Source organism: Schistocerca nitens, chromosome 7 (assembly GCF_023898315.1).
Source record: "Schistocerca nitens isolate TAMUIC-IGC-003100 chromosome 7, iqSchNite1.1, whole genome shotgun sequence".
Classification (NCBI taxonomy): Eukaryota; Metazoa; Arthropoda; class Insecta; order Orthoptera; family Acrididae; genus Schistocerca; species Schistocerca nitens.
In genome coordinates, this window is record NC_064620.1 from 218,021,868 (window position 1) to 218,041,660 (window position 19,793).

General features: G+C 39.2%; 2 protein-coding genes across 3 annotated transcripts in view; one reads left to right on the top strand and one right to left on the bottom strand.

Moving 5' to 3' along the window:
• Positions 1–4,930, top strand: part of LOC126195419 (peroxiredoxin-5, mitochondrial) — a 39,883-nt gene extending 34,953 nt beyond the window's left edge. Inside the window, exon 4 of the mRNA XM_049934026.1 lies at positions 4,563–4,930. Coding sequence (XP_049789983.1) covers positions 4,563–4,754 — 192 coding nt within the window. The 3' untranslated portion in view covers positions 4,755–4,930. The remainder of the gene's footprint in view (positions 1–4,562) is intronic.
• Positions 4,931–13,404: 8,474 nt separating this feature from the next.
• LOC126194760 (mannose-1-phosphate guanyltransferase alpha-A) overlaps positions 13,405–19,793 on the bottom strand; it is a 43,359-nt gene continuing 36,970 nt past the window's right edge. The window contains exons 6-7 of one of the 2 annotated variants that reach the window (XM_049933043.1): positions 15,858–16,122; positions 13,405–13,573 (exon numbers count right to left, since the gene is read on the bottom strand). In XM_049933043.1, the coding sequence (XP_049789000.1) occupies positions 13,473–13,573; positions 15,858–16,122 (366 nt within the window). In that variant the 3' untranslated portion in view covers positions 13,405–13,472. The remainder of the gene's footprint in view (positions 13,574–15,857; positions 16,123–19,793) is intronic. The other variant, XM_049933042.1, reaches the window with a different exon arrangement.

The following is a 19,793-nucleotide window of genomic DNA, read 5'->3' on the forward strand; positions in this document are numbered from 1 at the left end:
CTTAGTCGTGTCGTTCTAGGCGTATCTCTTCTTAGTCTAATACATAGAGATCATCTCTCCAGTTTTTCTCATTGTGACTTTCTTACGTCCTCTCCTTTATTTGCCTTTACAAACGTTCTCAATCAGATATTTGGGCAGACTCCAATTCCATGAAATGGTTCTCTTGTCTTGTTATGCTCGGCTTTTATGGCAACACTTAATAGCTTTTTGTCTCGTTCTTGTCTCAAAATCCCTTTTTTCCTTCGGTCCTTTCACACCAGTCGCCACGTTCTATCCATTTGACAGACTAAGAGTGTCTGTAGTGTATGTGCAAAATCCCCACTTATTATAAGAGTCGACTTACTTCATGTACACAACCGATCTTCTTCACTGGATAACCGTCTCCTGGAATCTTAAAGACCTTCTCTCTACGTGGGAAATAATTAGGTACTCGAAGAATACTTTTCAATAACTGTTGGTATATTCGAGCTTCGTAAAGAAAAAAATTCACACTTCACACACAAACATTAGACTTCTTGTAAGTCACTCATATCATCTCACATTTGAAACAGATTGAAGTACATTTAGCAAAGAGTTGGCATAACAAACATAACTCTCTTAAAAACAAATCGTAAAATACGTCTTGCCTCCAGCAAGTCCAAGATAAGAATGTATTTATTTATTTATTTATTTATTTTATAACAATGGTCACTGATACAAGTAGCACAGAATAACCTAGAAGTTCCACAGTTCTTCCATATACTTTCACTAGAACTTCAGTGGATCGCCCGCCAAGTACTTGTTGGTGCTGTTTGTCTGCCGCTTCTACCTTCTGCTCGTGACTGATTTCACACCTGCACACACAAACATGTGACACACTTTAGGTAGGATTCTAGCATCCCACTCTCACATCTAAAATGTTGTGTGTTCTAGACAGTAGAAGGCCAAGTGGTTCTAGAATGTACACAGAAATTCTCGAAACACTACAAATGTAATTCTTTGAGGAATCCATCAGAAATGTTAAGAGGTTGTGCTGAACAATGTGTGGAAGTGCCTGCACCACCACCACTCTCGTCACTGCATGGAGAGGCTTGCCTTCACCATTGGCATCTGTTTTCCGTGTCCCACATCTGCTTCAGTTCAGATTGTGCCAGCTGACACAAGTAAGTTTGAAGCAAGAGTGTTTGATAGTTTGATTCTCAACTTTCAAGGATCTTTCTGGTATGAAGATGACCACTCCAATTTCCAGACAGTCACAGGCTTGAAACTGCTGGCTAATGGTATTGTGGCAGTTCTCTGGGCTGACTGATGAGATACCAGTTGGCTTGAAGAACATTTTTTACTAATATGTATGGGAAGAGACTGACAGTTATGTGCTCTTGTCCATAAGTGTACTTGCGTGCGTGCGTGTGTGTGTGTGTGTGTGTGTGTGTGTGTGTGTGTGTGTGTCAGGTTGCTGTCTTGTGAGGTGGAGTGGTGGTGCTTCACACATGGACCCATTGAACAGGCATACCACATATAATGCCCAATACCTGTTTCCCATAGAGGGGCCTTGCAGCTTGTTGGCAGGTTCATGCTTGGCTACATCAAGCCCCCAGCCATTGCAGCATCTTTTCTATTCTGTGCTGCATATCTATCCTGTTCATTTTCACCTACCTTGGGGAGCATGTCTGGAATGTGTTTGGAAATGTGTTCTGCATTTTCAGTAGTCAGTATCAGGACAGTCTCTCCAGTGTTTTTTGTTCCTTTCTTCTTTCATTCCTTCGTCCGCTTCTGTGTCCGAGGTTCCTCTTTTTCTTCTTCCCTGTGCGCTCTTGAAGACACCTCGTGCATCTGACACGTAACAGGTGAGTGGGTAACGCATAATTCCCAGCCCCGGGTTGGCAGGTAGGGTTCGCACATACTCCCTGGTACACTCCAGGTCCGAGTAGGGGCAAGTGCCTGAGGTGTGAAGTCACCTAATGTGGGTGCACCCTGTTCTGAAAGGGCTCCTCATTTGGAAGGAGCGCACCATCGGAAAACCTGGCAATTATGGGGGATTTTCTCACAATGAGTCAATCATCATCTTCACGGTCAGCGTCTACAAAACGTAAACGGAACGAGGCTAATGATTCAAAGACCCTCCCAGCTACACCAAGGTTCCTCGTGGTTTCGTGTACTGAAGATAGTCAATCCTTTGCTATGGTAAATCCATTTATTATTCAGCCACACTAGAGTGTCCTGTTGGCACCCAGCCAAGTGTGTAACGTGTGGTACAGATGCTCACAAGGGTGATTGTTTGCCGCCTCCTCACTGCTGTCTTGTCAGTATGGGAGCAGTCAGAGCATATGTTTTCATAATGAATTCTCACTTTCCCATGCTCTACCTTAGCAAAGCACTTTAGTAAGATGATATGCCATAAATTGCTCCCAAAGGAATTGTTTGTTGAGAGACCGTACAGTTGTAGTACACTCTCTGATGGATGCAAGTAGGTGGAGGAGACTGACTGCCCAGTTGATTTGCCTGAATATGCGCTCAGTGTTTAACTCGTAGATCTACTGCTTTTGGTGCAGATATACAGTAGAAACCAGTTATAATACATTGAAGGGACTGGTGGTTCACAATCATTGTAGCCAATAATTGCTCTAAGTGGGTTTCTGCTTTGTTTTTTGATAAAAAAAGATTATATCTGGAAATTTTAAGCTGCCATAGTTAAAACTTAAGCGGAAATACAATATCGAAGACAATTTTTTCTTATGTTAATGCAGTACATACAGCAATAAAATGTCGGCAAAATGTAAAAATCTTTAATAAGTGAAGAAATAACTAACAACAATATAAACGGTTTGGTAATGTCGAACAGTCTTTGATAATGAATGAGATAAAATGTTAGACTTGTTTGAGATTTAATGTAAGTGCTGCATAGTAAAATAGTTGTGAATGACAAAACTTCATTCCAGTTACCGTATCTTTTAAAAAATTAATCAGCGGTGCCAAAATGAAAAGATAGTATTCTGTACATAAACTAGACAAAGGCTTGCACTTTTTCCTATGTTTCCTTTTAAAATGTACAAATGTAATGTACTGTACCTAACTCACTAAAAATATCTAACAAGCATAACCACAAAACATCAAAACAAATGCACTATTATTCTACTTCTGTACTTTAAAAAAAAGTAACATATATTGGAAACTAATTTTCTAGTTTCCTACGACTACAGCGAAGACTGTGTTGTTTAGATTTTTAATGAGTTGCTTTAGCTTTAAAATGCAATATCTTAATGTGTACTACAGTATAATGTCTTACTTAAGGTAATCTTTTATCTTTATTTGCTTTTTGCCCTCAAGATGTGCTTATGCATTTTGCATTTGACGATGCATTAGTTTGAACACCTCTTTGTCATTTGTAGAGACTATATTTTCTGTCTCCACAAATTGTAAACATTGTTGAATGTGACACACCCCAATTCATTTCCAATGCTGATGTTTGTTTCCCCATTTTATAATCATCGCATCATTTGTGACTTTCATTCAGTATTAAAATCTCTACTCTTTGCAATGCCTGCATTGCCTGTTTGACCCATATTGATTTGACTGTACAAATAAAGAGTTCAGAGGTAAGCATTACTTTATTTTTAGTAATCCCCAAATATGTAACAAATACAAATGAACATTGGACATTATAGCCCATATATTTCTTTGAAAATGTAATGTAAAAAATGTCATAACTAGCTATGTCGTACTAAGTGATCTATTTTTTTTATGTACCATTCAGGTAGGATTAATACACAATGGTTAGATTTTGCCAATACATCGTTAAGTGATATCATTATAAATGATATTGACTATACATGATGTATCATTGTCTCCTTATTTTGAGAACTGGGTAGCTGTCATTATACTTAATTATTGATCAGAGATGTAAAAATTTCTAACTTTGCAAATATTTATTGAATGTATTATCTTAAACTTTCACCAATTATGTTCTTTCTGTATTACACTCAAGTTATTGGTATGTCAGAGCTTAGTATACTAGGGGCTCTAACCATTGTATATATGTTGGAAGGTTGGGGGAACAAAAAATCAGCTTTCACTTTCAGATTGTCGCATAAGTTTTTCACTATCAATTGATCACCAATTTAATGCAGTTTTCGTATAAAAGTGTGTAGAAAGAGAGAAAAATGCAGGCTTTTGTGGGGAGAGAACTTTTCAACAAAATTCTTCTGTTTGTGTGACATCAGTTTGGTTACTATTGCAGGTAATGAAAACTAGCAACCAAATTGTTCAGTTTTATCACATCAAGACTTGGTCACATAGGCAGAAGAATGTTATTGTACTTTTATTCACATACTACTTTGATTATGTTCCATGCCCTGACTGGGGCATGTACCCTGTACAAGCAATTTCAAGGGAGATCAGCTAATAAACGTTGAGCCCACAAATGGAAAAATTTAAGATGGAACCATCATATTGTACTGATCCATTATTGTTTCCTTTACAGAAGAAGCAATTGCCTATTACTTACATTTTTTGTTGTTGTGAGACTAGTCAATTTGTTGGAGTCATTGCAAAAACGTTTCTCATATAAATTCTTTTATCTGCAGGTCCGGATGCTGGCTGATCCTGATGCATCATTCACAAAAGCATTGGCACTGGATACAAATTTACCACCTTTGGGGGGCACCCGTTCAAAGCGGTATTCAATGATAATTGAAAATGGTGTGGTGAAATCATTAAATGTTGAGCCTGATGGTACTGGGCTTTCTTGTTCTTTGGCTGACAAACTTCCTTTGTAGGAAGTAAAACTGTGATCTCGAAACTATTCCACTGCTTTAACGTTACCATTTCACAATTACTTTATTTAGATGTGTCCTAATATTCTGTATGTTTAATTTGTATGCACTATTCTGAAATTGTTGATGGTTAACAATAAAGGTAATAAGTAACCTGCTTGAGGTGGTTACATATTTTACTTTCTCCTTTGGTTTTTTCCAACTTAACCTGTTCGCAGGCGCATTTTTTTGTAATCAGGTATCACCACGGCACCTTTGTGACGTATTAAAACTTTGCTGCTATTACATGTAAAAAATACTGAAATGTTGTCTGTTTTTATTTCATGTTTTCTTTTACTTAAAAAATATTTGTTACCAATATTAAAGTTTACTTACTACAAGGTGAAAACAGTACTGGAAACTTTATCGTGCAATAAACGTATATATATTGCAGAAGCAAAGCAATATGTTCAGACACGACCAACAAACAGATTGTTGTACCAGTTTTTATACATCTGGTGAAGTGTACTACCAGAAGAAGTCAGGCATAGGCAGAGGTGGTAAGACATATTCCCAAAAGCTTTGGGATACCTCTAAGTTGATGGCAAGTATGCTTCCCAAGGGCCAGAATGACAGATTAATTTTGTGGTAACTATACTTGGCAAGCTGCGTTCCCTCAATCACTTAAGAAATACATTTATTGGAAAATGTATCCCCCATAGCCCATGAAAGCATTAACTACAAAATTACCTTAAATGCAGGTCTTCCTCAATTTGAAACTTTAGTTCTGCAAGTTTCGCAAGAGAGCTTCTGTAAAGTTTGGAAGGTAGGAGACGAGGTACTGGCAGAAGTAAAGCTGTGAGTACCGGGCGTGAGTCGTGCTTCGGTAGCTCAGTTGGTAGAGCACTTGCCCGCGAAAGGCAAAGGTCCCGAGTTCGAGTCTCGGTCGGGCACACAGTTTTAATCTGCCAGGAAGTTTCATATCAGCGCACACTCCGCTGCAGAGTGAAAAATCTCATTCTTCCTCAATTTGTTCATAAAATAGTTTTTCCTTAAGGGTTCAGTTCACTTTTCATTTATTGCAGGAGTCATTTAATAGTATTTTTTAAAATAATTCTTGCTTGAGATTTCTCAAGAAAATTACCTGTATACTCTGAACAAAACTCAAACATCTTGCAGTCACGTGAATTGCTTTTTTTCTTCGGGTAACGAGAAGTGTAGCTGTCTGAAGCTCCTTTTTTGTACTCAGTAAGGCTTAAAAAGTACACAGAATAGACTAAAAAAGACCAAAGCCTTTAAATTAAATGTTGGTGACAAATAATATTTAGGAGTGTCTATCCAGTTGACAACAATAGCGAGTTATGTGATTGGACGCCTTCCTGGCGTATGTGTTGTTTCCAGGGCTCTCTGGTGTCCAGCCGGATGCGATCGTTGAAGTCCCGCGATATTTCGGCAAATAACCATTCCATCAGAACCACCTGATGATGGCAGAAAGGTTATTCGCCGAAATATCGTGGGACTTCAACGATCGCATCCAGCTGGACACCTGAGAGCCCTGTAAACAACAATAGCGAGGTTCCAATCAGCCAATACCACCTGTAAAAGGTATCGAAAAAGTACAGAAAGGATGAATGTGGCACACCTGTGCACCAGAAAATGAAGTTAATTTTGTTCTATTACATGAATTATGTAATAGCAGAGTGAATACTGTCTCAAGTTCCTAATAGGCTGTGGGAAAATTTGATGCTCCAGAAATGAATGCTACACTGAAGACCATGCAAAGGTTGAAATTCAGGCTCTGAAATGGTCACCCCAAGAGGTATTTTAAGGAGTAATTTTCAGTAATGAATTACAGAATTGACGTTATCAGATCACATTTTGAATATTTCCCTTTGTGGATTTAAAAGTCAAAATTTTTGGAACTGTTGAAACTGAGTGAGATTTTAAAGTACATAGTAGCTAGTCGTAAAGTTGCCCTTTGAATTGCTCGTTAGTTCCCTGTTGTAGAGTTATGGGAGCATAGTTTGTACAGCTTATTCATCTTAAGGGCTTTTAGTGGCTCAGTCTGCTGACACTAAGCGATTTGTACCAGTCTCCTATACATCAGTAACTGAAGTCTGATAACACTTTTGTTTCTGGCAACAGCAACACTATGCTCTGTAGGAAAGACAAATTAAGTTCATAAATGCCTCACCAAGAGCACTGAAATATAATCCACCACCTAGTGTTTCACAAACGATAGAGGAAATAAAGGTGCATAATATGTGTTTACTTTCAGTTACTAACAATTTCTGAGCTTGGTAATACATTTGTGGGATAAAGTGCATCATTAGTATGTTCCTTCTTGTAACTGCAGAATACCGAGAGTCTGAAAATTACATAATATGCATTAACTGTGCAATGTTTTGGGCGAAAATTTGGAACTCAGCTTAAATTGAAATTTATGGAACTTGGTGCTCTCAGATCCAACCTTAACATTAATCAGATCAAAAACGATGCAAATCTTGGCAAGCATATATACTTAATTTCAACAAGAACTATACTATGCAGCTGAGTGGTTGTGATGTGAAAAATGCATCTTTGTTCCACCTGTCTTACTACAAATTGTAGTGATAATGTCTGAATTAGGAATGGTGTCATGTGAAGATGAAACATATAATTTAACTGAAAAATAGTTAAATGTTTTTATTGAATTTTTAATGTTAAGGAGAGTGGACCTTTCGTGCCAGCTAGAGTGCTTACTGCCTTAACATAAAGATATACAGGGTGGTCCAAAAGTCCGGTAACACCCTTATAAAATTCAAATGGAGTAGCAAACAAGGAAACAGAGGCCCTACACACGAGGAACGGGAAGGGGGAAACTTTATAGGCTATGCCACCAACATGGCAGCCGTCTTGAAAGCCGCTATCTTGGATTCAACTCCAGAATTTCAAATAGGAATGTGGTCATGTGACATATCAAACAGATAGAGAATTTCACTAGAAAAACAATGCCGTTGTTATTTTAAACATAGCTTTATTCATTCTTGGGTTATAGCCAATAACTTGCGGCAGCAGTGCAACGCTCGGCAGCATGTGTGTTATGTGCCAAAGAGACATTACGCCAATGTTACACAGTCCCGAGAGACCACCAACAGTCATAGGAATGGCTCTATATGTTGTCCATTATGTTGGATTGTTAATGCTATCCTCCGAACCCAGTCCTGATGAACTTTGACCAGCACATCTGGCTGAATTTGACCACATGCATCAACAAAGTGCTGCAAATCCCATATTTTCACAGAATAAACCAGTGCTTTGACATGACCCCAAAGATAAAAATCCAAAGGAGTCAACATCAATCCAGTGCGAATTTGTGTCTGACCACTATCTGTGACTCTGCTTGTTCATCACTCAACAGCAACTGATAGGGGAAATGGGGGTTTATCTGCTGCTGCTGTGTCACCCATTCTGCGAACTGTACCCGATGGTCTGGGTCATCCTCGTTCAGGTGTTGGAGCAGTTGAATTTTGTACGGGTGTCATTTGTACTGCGATAAAATTTGCAGTATGGAGGTACAGCTAACCCCACATTCTTGTGACAGGCGACGAGTACTCCGTTGCAGACTCTTGCTAAATGATGCCAACATGCTCACTGTTGTTGCTTCATCGGTGGCGGATTTTGGTCTTCCATCCTTAGGTTTATCCGCGACAGAACCTGTTGCTCGGAATTTGGCCAAAAGCTTGGCAACTGCGGCTGTGACTGGTGGGCTGTCTGGTTGGGTGACGACTGTTGAAATCATCAGCAATGACCCATGTGCTTCTTTCTCCTGATATCAAGATGATTTCAATGTGTTCTTCATGTGTTAAGGACATTTTGTAACATGTAAATAAGGAAACAATGATTAAAACCTTAGCATGAGTAAATAATACCTAATAGTTAAACACGTGTAACATATCAGGCATGGGATAGTCACTTTGCACCATTTCAGACTCCATTTTATGACTTCTCAGTACGTAATACTCATGCTGCCGAGCGTCCCACTGCTGCCGCAAGTAACTGGCTATAACCCGAGAATGAATAAAGCTATGTTTAAAATAACAACAGCATTGTTTTTCTGGTGAAATTCTCTCTCTGTTTGATATGTCACATGACCACATTCCCATTTGAAATTTTGGAGTTGAATCCAAGATGGCAGCTTTCAAGATGGCCACCATGTTGGTGGGATATCCTATAAAGTTTCCCCCTTCCCGTTCCTCATGTGTAGGGACTCAGTATCCTTGTTTGCTACTCCATTTAGATTTTATCAGTGTGTTTCCGGACTTTTGGACCACCCTGTACAATGCAAATATAGAAATATACAATACAAATGTGTCAAAGAACTGTTACTTACTTGGCAGACTGATAAAGTGCAGCTGTGCGGTTTGAGGCACCATGTCACGGATTGCGTGGCCCCTCCCATTGGAGGTTCGAGTCCTCCTTTGGGCATGGGTGTGTGTGTGGTGTTCTTACCATAAGTTAGTTTAAGTAGTGTGTAAGTCTATGGACCCCGATGACCTCAGCAGTTTGATCCCTTAAGAAGATCAGGAACTATTGATATAACAGTTGTAAATTGTCGTAGCTGTGTTGGGAAAGTAACAGAGCTCCAAGCACTAATAGAAACCACTGATGGTAAAATTGCTACAGACACTGAAAGCTGGCTAAAGCCGGAGATAAGTTCTGCCAAAATTTGTGTGAAGGATCTAGTGGTGTTCAAAAAGGATAGGTTAAACAGTTAGCAGTGGCACGTTTGTTGTTGTTAGAAGTAGTTTATCTTGTAGCGAAATTGAAGTAGATAATTCCTATGAGTTAGTGTGGGAGAAGGTAATTTTTGGCAAGTGGAATAAAATAATAATCACATCATTTTGCCAACCTCCCAACTCAGATAATACAATTGTTGAAAGGTTCAGAGAAAACTTGAGTCTAATTCAAGCATGTACCCGACTCATACAATTATAGTTGGTGGCGACTTCAATTTCCCTCAATATGTTGGCAAAAATACATGTTTAAATCCAGAGTAACGCATCAAATATCATCTGAAATTGTGCTAAATACATTCTCTGAAAATTATTTCGAGCAGTTAGTTCATGGGCCCACTCAAATATAAACAATTGAGAAAACACGCTTGACCTCTTAACAACAAATAATGCTGTGATAATAACGAGCATCAAAATGGATACAGGGATTAGTGAACACAGGGTGATTGTAGCAAGATTGAATAATGTAACACCAAAATCTTCCAAAAATAAATGAAAAATATATCTATTCAAAAAAGCAGATAAAAATTCACTTGACACTTTCCTGAAAGACGATCTCCTCTCCTTCCACATTAACAATGTAAGTGTAGACCAGATGTGGCTTGTATTCAAAGAAATAGTATCAACAGCAATTGAGACATTTATACCAAATAAATTAATGAATGATGCAGTTGATACCTCTTGGACCATTCAATGGATCAGAACACTGTTGCAGAAACAACGAAAAAAGTATGTCAAATTTAAATGAATACAAAATCTCCAAGATTGGTGATCTTTCACAGAAGCTCAAAATTTAGTGCAGACTTCAATGCGAGATGTTTATAATAGCTTCCACACCGAAACTTTGTCTCAATACCTGGCATAAAATCCAGAGAGATTCTAGTCATATGTAAAATATGCTACTGGCGAGACATAGTCGATGCCTTCTCTGGGTGATAGCAGTGGAAATACTATTGATGTAATGCTACTAAACAGAGCCTTCTAAAATTATTCCAGAATTCAAATCAAGAACAGCTGCCAACATGAGTAACTTAGATGTAGATATCCTCAGAGTAGTGAAGCAACTTAAGTCACTTAACAAAAAGCAAGTCTTATGGTCCAGACTGTGTACCAATCAGGCTCCTTTCAGAGTATACTGATTGCAATAGTTCCATGCTTAACAATCATATACAACCGCTCGCTAGAGAAAAGATCTGTACCCAAAGACTGGAATGTTGCACAGGTCATACCGATATTCAAGAATGGAAGTAGGAGTTATCCACTAAATTGCAGGCCCATATCATTAATGTCAGCATGCAGCAGGTTTTTGGAACAGATATGAACACTGTGAATTACCTCAAAGAGAATGGTCTATTGACACACACAGTCAACGCAGATTTAGAAAACATCGTCCTTGTGAAACACAACTATCTCTCTACTCACACAAAGTGTTGAGTGCTGTTGACACGGAATTTCAAATTGATGCCTCATTTTTAGATTTACAGAAGGCTTTTGACACTGTACCTCAGGAATAGCTTGTAGTCAAATTGCGTGCCTATGGAATATCATCTCAGTTATGTGACTGAATTTGTGATTTCCTGAAGGAGAGGTCACAGTTCTTAGCAATTGATGGAAAGTCTTCGAGTAAAACAGAAGTGATTTCTGGCATTCCCCAAGCCAGTGTTAAAGGCCCTCTGCTGTTCCTCATCTATATAAACGATTTAGGAGACAATCTGAGCAGCTGTCTTAGGTTGTTTGCAAATGATTTGTTGTTTATCATCTAGTAAAGTCATCAGAACATCAAAAGAAATTGCAAAATCTTGCACGACATCTATATGATGAGAAAATTGGCAACTGACCCTAAATAATGGAAAGTGTGAGGTCATCCACATGAGTGCCAAGAGGAATCTGTTAAATTTTGGTTACACAATAAATCAGTCAAATCTAAAGTTTGTTGATTCAACTAAACACATCAGAATTACAATTACCAACAACTTAAATGAGAAAGAACACACAGAAAATGTTGTGGGGAAGGCAGAACACTTAGAAGATGCAACAGACCTAATAAAGAGACTGCCTACACTATGCCTGTCTGTCCTCTTTTGGAGTACTGTTGCATGGTATAGGATCCTTACCAGATAAGATTAATGAGTACATTGAGAAAGTTCAAAGAAGAGCAGCATGTTTTGTATTACCGAGAAATATGGGAGAAAGTATCACTGACATTATTCAGAATTTGGGGTGGACATCGTCAAAACAATGGCATTTATCTTTGCTGCAGGATCTTCTCACAAAATTTCAATCACCAACTTTCTCCTCCGAATGTGACCACATTGTGTTGACGCTGAACTACATAGGGGGAAACTTTCATAATAATAAAATAAGGGAAATCAGCTCACACGGAAAGGTATACGTGTTTGTTTTTTCTGCGCACTGTTCGAGACTGGAATAATAGAGAACTATTGTGAGGGTAGTTCGATGACCCCTCTGCCAGGCATTTAAGTGTGATTTGCAGAGTATTGATGTAGCTGCAGATGTCAATGAAATCCCTTCCATACAAGCTAATGACCTATGGTCAGGGAATTTGCAATGACAAGCATTTTTCTTTAAATATACCATTGGTGTCACCGAGGTCCTCACAAACTGAAATTAACCTTTCCAACTTGTCCAGAAACTGATCTCTTGTGCCTTATCTCTTCAGCCACCTACCATCAACCACAAATCTATCATATAGCCACCAAGGAACACCCCCCCCCCCTCTTGTGACTCAGTACTAAAGAGGACTGGAGCAAGTGAATCATATATTCTGGCACAATTTTGAGTACCTCTTATCCTGCAGCCATGGAATGAGTAATATTCTTCCCCCAACCATCCCCCTCCCACAGTGGTATTCCACCACCCACCCAACCTACGCAACATCTTTGTCTGTTTCTGCTTCACCTTGGGCCTAAACTCCTTGTCTTATAGTTCACATCTCTGCAATAGAACCAGATGTAAGACACTTTCCTTATATCCTCTCACTATCACCTCCTCCAGTCCTGTCACTGCCATCTCCTACTCCATCAAAGGCTATCTGTGAAAGAAAGCAGCCGCGTAATCTACAAACTTAGCTGCACCACATATCTGCATGACTGGCCACAGCCAGACTGTGACCAGGAGACAGATGGCACTGAACATGACACTCCCAACATGATGTACTACACTGTAATGACTGCTTCACAACCTGTGCCATCTGGATTTTTCCCAACACCACCAACATTCCTGAATTGCACAGGTGGTCCCTACAATATATCCTACGCTCCTGTAACTCTCTGTCCTCGATCTTCACTAGTCCCTGTCCTCCACTTGCATATCCCTTCCCTTCTTCTACTCCAGTACTACACATTCGTACTCTGCCGTCACACACATAGTTCTCTTCTCTACCTTCTTCCTCCCCCCCCCTCCCCCAAGAACAGCCTCTCAATTATGCAACTGCCAACTGTTTCCTGTGCCCGCCAAGTCATGATAAAAGCTTTAATATTTTAGCTGCTTTTTCATTGTGCCTGTCTGTGACTCAATGCCTCTTCTACGTGGTAAATAGCAACCCATCCTTTCCATATTGTTGTTATTCCATCCCGGACCATCAATTATTTTATTTACCAAATGAATTTCATAAAAAAGGTATTTATCGATATTCTGTTCAAGTATTTGCCATCACAGATATTCCTGAAAATTCTTAAAATGCACATTTACTAATAGCTGTTTGTATATGGCTTATCTTGGAGTTAGCTTCTGGTGTTATTTAGTAACTGACACAACAAAATTTGATTTTTTAATACTAATGTACTAGCTTAAGCTGGGTAGAAGTGATGAATGTTGTCAGATACTGCACACAAATGATTATTATAGAAGTTACACAGCACAATGAATAGAATGAGGCTTTTTTGAAAATATATTTAATAGTTTTGTGCTATCAGATGATTTGTTTACAAAACTAATACTTTGTGCTTCACAAGATAATTTCATTCTTGAAACTCCGTGTCAGTTCCTTGTAGGGTAGTACAATTGAATTCAGAAGTATTACTTCTGAAGGAACTGTTACACTGCATCCTGAAACAGAAATTTGAGATGAAGAATCTGAGATTTTATTAAATACAGATGTGAACATGAATTTAAAAATTTCACCTGCAGATGAAAATGAAACAAAAGCACTTGATTAACCATAAGTTTGAAGTTTTGACTGCACCCCCCCCCCCTCTCCCCTTTCCACACACACACACACACAGAGACAGAGAGAGAGAGAATTATAACCTGGGCCCGTAACTCTGTACAGAAAGAAATTTTTGGCTTTCACAAGCACAGAGTTACAAGTTGTAAGTAAAAGTATTAAGTGCTACCTACGAAAAATTAACTTCGAAATGTAGACTTTCTGCACCTAACCTTTGTGATTTTAAGTTGCTGCAACAGTTTAAAGTATGTTTTAGAAACTTTCAAGGTGACAAAAAGAGTCTGCATACTTGATCTCTACGCATCAACAAGATTACAGTAAGAGGAAGTGTTTTTCAGGTTGCTGCTTTCTTGCCAACTGCCGTGGCATAAAGTGTGGTAAACATTTCACAAATCTGTAGACCAAGGACACACATCTGAAGATGGTAACTGTGCACATCTCCCTGATCACATGGAATTGTCAGGAAATTAAATATCCCCTGCTGGCTCAACAATGGGACAATAGTCACCAACATGCCTATAACAGTCATATTAACCAAAAAGCAATACTGCATTATATAATTTGAGATTTTGATGGTGATAAGACATGATTTCGTTAATCATGTCTGTCTGCTTATGCCTAGTAGAGCAGAGTACTAACAAAACATAGATTAAAGTACTACATCAAAGATCTTGCCACTTGTGAGATCAGTTTGAGACGACTTAGAGCTGAGCAAGGCAGCTATTTATAAGATTCTGTGTGAGCGCGGCAAATCATACATATGGAAAATGGCTTACATGTCCAGGAGCACATTGTGGAATGCCAGTGGCAAACCTGCCTCCTCCAAGCTAGCAAATATGCTATTGCAGCACACTGTATTTATACTAGTCCTCTGATTAAATACAATGAAACAAAAATTGTGTTCATATTTCAAAATTTGGAACTCTGTTATCAACGGAAATAAACTGACAGGCCTTTATCAATTAGCACAGGAGATAATTAATTGGATCCTGTTATAGAAAAACTCTGTGTTGTGGGTAGCTAACATCATTATGTGATTTTACCCTGTGAAGCTGATAAGTCTGATATTGATGAGGTGAGCTCTCATCATAGAGGGCGTCCGCAGCAGTGTTCAGGCTTGCAATAGACGCACCTGTGCAGTGACAAGTAGGTACATCACACACTTGCCAATTGGAATTTTGAATAGGGGAGCTCGGTGTACTTCCACACATGAAGATGACAAGTAAACTCCGCACTAAAATATCGTGGTAGTAAGTTTTTGTCATTGTAAACTCAACCCCATTATTCTGTTATGGAGCAAGCCCACAAACTTTATTTGGAATGATACACATGGACAAACATGTTGACCAATTATGAAATTCATTCCTCCATCTCACATGACATGTGCAGGGTGTCAAAAGAAGTGTCAAGTATTTTGAGATGTGGTACTACCCACCTAAACAAGAAAAAGTGTCTGGTAAACATGAGCTCTAAAATACATACCAAAAGAGCATTGAACAGTTGGTCAATAGAAGTGTTTCACAGTAGCAAAGATGGACAAGTGCTCTGAGCCCATGTTTAGACTTTTTTTTTACTATCTCTCAAAGTGTTCAGCAATTTTTTTAACATCCTGAATAGCAACAGTTTAACACAACTCGTCTGACAATGAGCCAGTACTATATACACAAAATATGTATGTAGTACTCAATGTACACACCCGATCGGACACACGCTCCTACAAACTACTGCGGCATGCTATTGCACCTATAAACCCAGCCCATTGTTGTGACAAACAGAGAGAGCAATGCACTCCCAAATTAGTACTATGGAAGACACACACACACACAAAATACAAAACTGTAACATCTGATGTTATACATATAATTTCATGAAACAATAACTTTATTAATTGTAGCATTTTATATGTTAACTTCTTTCAGTAGTACACTTCTACAACAATTGGGACTGATGTTTCAGGAGACACTGCTATTTCTCTAGTCTTATGACTGGCAATTACACCTACTTTTTTTTAGTCAATAATACATTTTTCTCTTAAATAAACGACACAGCAAATTTCTTCTTGCAAAAGAATGTAATTAAAGACAAGACTTTATATGTAATTTTATCTATGGGCATCTTTCCTTATAGCTATCCAGACAAGAAATTCAAAGTAACAACTCAACTCACCAAGTATAGTGATGGAAGGGTTGAGACGACCGTCTGAATTAAACAGAGGAGGATTGTCCATCTTTGCAAACGGTTTATTTGGATTTGGATCACAGGGAGTGCCCTCTACCCGAGTCCATTTTCCCACTCTGCTGCCACGACCAATGATACTGTGAAGCACTAGAGAGTGGTCAGCAATGTGTGCACCCGAAAGGACGATAGATTCACGTACACGAACACCTGGTCCAACAACTGCTCCACTGCCAATGCTCACATTTGGACCGAGCTGAAAAACAAAACATACATTGAAAAGCCAACATTTATAATAAAAAGAACTTCAGTTTTTGGGCATAAACTGTATTTAGGAAAAATATGGACCTATACATCTGAAATACTGCCCAAAGGTACTGATATTCGAGTTTGCAGATATTGAGCAACTGGCACTTTGCACAATCAAGCCGTTGATGACTTAAGTACTTCCAGTTTCTTTAAGATCTTCATGAAATGTACTGCAGCACTTTACAGTGGTATAAATCTCGTTATCACAAGAAATCATGTTGGAGGAGCACTGATGTGACCTGGTTAACATAGCACTGTATAGCATTTCAAATCTGTGCACAGATTATCCAGACAATGACCCAGCATCTGTTTCATTTCCAGTGACAATTTGGTCTATGAACATGTTGCCATCCATTTCACAACACTCCAAGGGCACTAATGCAGCACACATACTTGCCCCTTTGTCATCCATGAGTATGCATGCGTGGCACCCACCGAGCAGGGATTTTGTGGTACCCTTAAGAACTGAGTGACAATTTCATGCCCATTTCAGTGCACCTGTGATGATGGAGGGTCACTCTGATCTCTCTTTGTGATGAACATCTCTTCTCCCTTTCTTAAATATTATGCATCGCTTTCAGACACTGGTTGCATTCATTACACCTTCACAATAAATGTTAACAAGTCTGTGGTGAACATTACGGTTTCTAACATTTCCTGCCTGCAGAAAACTAAACCACCTCACACTCGGTAGGATTCACTATTGGCACTGCGATGGTAACAGTTCTCTCTGCACTTACCACTGACAAGACCCGACATACAACTGCACATGGTAACTGTCCATATCACACTAAACACCAGAAACAAATGAGTGGCTGCCACAAAACAGGTGCACAGATTGTAAGTGCAAACGTTCGTTACTTTCTGGATGGTCCTCATATTTTTCACATCACCAGGTAAGTGGTCAAAGATTTTTACAGTTTGTTGGTTGATTGGGGGGGGGGGGGGGGGGAGGAGGAGGAGGAGTAAAGGACTCAACAGTGAGGTCATCAGTCCCTCATTCAAGGGTGCATTCATCTGAAGATAGCGACGTCCTCAAGGTTTGTGCTAGGATGAGGAAAGTACTTAGAGTGGTAAAAGTGAGGCACTGATGGCAATGCTGATGCCAGAGCTGAAAAAACCATTTACAGGGAAGTAAAAGTATATAAACTGGATCAGTACATAGGAGACAAGTAGTCTCCCAGAGCTCAGCAATGGCACGAGAAGCTCCATCTGTAGAAGCTCCTGCCAATCCAATTAAGGACGAAGACAGCTGCAGAGTGAAGAATGACTCGTAGTCAAGAGATCGAGAAAAATAAAAGAAAAAAATGCTTAAAATGTAATGGGCATCAGTTGAACTGTCAATAACAAACAAAGGTGAGAGAGATAATTAAGGCTGCATATGGGCGTCATCCCCCGGAAAGCTAGTTTGCATATAAACTTGTACCACTGTGCTGGGTGTGGGCTTCATGTCTATCTTGGCTATAATAATGCATTCACTATGCTGCTCGTGGTAGCTTCCCAACATTCCTATTTTCTTATTTATTATTACACTTACTTCTGCATTACTCCTATTTGATTTTGTATTTATTACCCTGTGTTCACCTAACCAGAAGTTCTGTTCCTCCTGTCACTGAACCTCACTAACTCCTGCTATATTTAACTTTAACTGATCCATTTCCCTTTTTAAATTTTCCACCCTACCTTCCCGATTTCAGGATCTTACATTCCACATTCCGATCTGTAGAAGGCTTGTTTTGTTTCTCCTGATGACAATATCCTCTTGAATATCCCCTGCTCAGAGACCCAAATAGAGGACTATTTCACCTCTGGAATATTTTACCCAAGAGGAAGCCATCATCATTTAACCATACAGTAGAGCTGAATAATATCAGAAAAAATTATAGCTGTAGTTTCCCCTTGCTTTCCGCTGTTACATCAGCACAGCAAGGCCATTTTGGTTGATGTTATATGGCCATGTGTGTCAATCATCTCGACTGTTGCCCCATAACTACTGAAAAGCCTGCTGCCCCTCTTCAGGAAACACATGTTTGTCTGGCCTCTCAGCAGACACCCCTACAGTGTGGTTGTATCTATGGTTCAGCTACCTTTACTGCTGAGGCACGCAACCCTCCCCACCAATGGCAAGGTCCATGATTCATGGTTTATGTACATAAATAAAAGTGTACTAATCAATTACAGCATGCATAATGAAATAATCGGTTTTATGTTGATTTATAACAGTTTATATCTGCTTCCAACAATTTCTGTGGAAAACAAATAATTTACACTATGCAGCTACTTTGGGACTTTAAGGAACTAGGTGTTTCTTTCACTGGCACTTATAAGAAATGATTTTAATTTTGTTTTCAATGAGTCCCCAGCATGTACGAGGTGCGGCTAGAAAAAAAACCGGACTGATGCTGGAAAAAACATTTATTTACAATTTCATGTTATCTCCTTCAATGTACTCTCCTTCTCAGTCTATACACCGCTCCATACGAATTTTCCACTGTTCATAGCAATGCTGCAGATAATTTTCGGTAAGTCCATACATTACTTCCGTCGCTTTTTCTTTTACTGCTTCAACAGTCTCAAATCTAGTTCATTTCAAAGCTGACTTGACTTTAGGGAAAAGAAAAAAGTCACAGGGGGCCAAATCAGGTGAGTAGGGTGGATGATCTAAGATGGGAATGTTGTGTTTTGCCAAAAACGTCTTCACTGACAATGCACTGTGAGCTGGGGCATTGTCTTGGTGAAGGATCCATGACTTTTTTCTCCACAAATCGTTCCATTTTCTCTGTACTCGCTCACGTAGGGTAGCCAGGACGCTAATGTAATAATGCTGATTCACTGTTTGTCCCTCTGGTACCCAATCAATGTGCACAATCCCTTTGATGTCAAAAAAAAAAAAACAATCATCATTGCCTTGAATTTCGATTTTGACACTCGTGCTTTTTTTTGTCGTGGAGAACCAGGAGTTTTCCAATGCATCGATTGGCATTTAGTTTCGGGATCGTAAGTAAAAAACCACGATTCATCGCAAGTAATAACATTTTGTACGAAGGTGGGATCACTTTCAATGTTTTCCAGGATGTCAGAACAAATCATTCTTCGGCGTTCCTTCTGTTCAATTGTGAGACACTTTGGAACCATTTTTGAACACACTTTGTTCATGTTGAAACTTTCATGAAGAATCTGCCTAACACTTTCCTTGTCAACTCCTATTAACTCAGACACTGCTCTGATTGTTAAACGGCGATCTTGTCGAACAAGTTTACCGATTTTTTCAATGTTTGCATCAGTTTTTGCTGACAATTGTCTGCCAGTGCGAGTGTCATCACTGGTGTCTTCGCGGCCATCTTTAAACCGTTTAAACCACTCAAACACTTGTGATCGCGATAAAGAATCATCGCCGTACACTTGTTGTGACATTACAAACGTTTCACTTGCAGATTTTCCTAGTTTGAAACAAAATTTGATGTTAACACGCTGTTCTTTCTGTACACTCAACATTTTCCGACGCACAGACAAAACGTCAACTACTTAAAACAGACGCCACGGGCAGACTGAGTGCAGGAGGCAGATGAAACTCGAGCAGTAGGCGGAGTGAGAGTCACGTGACAGGCCACGCGACGT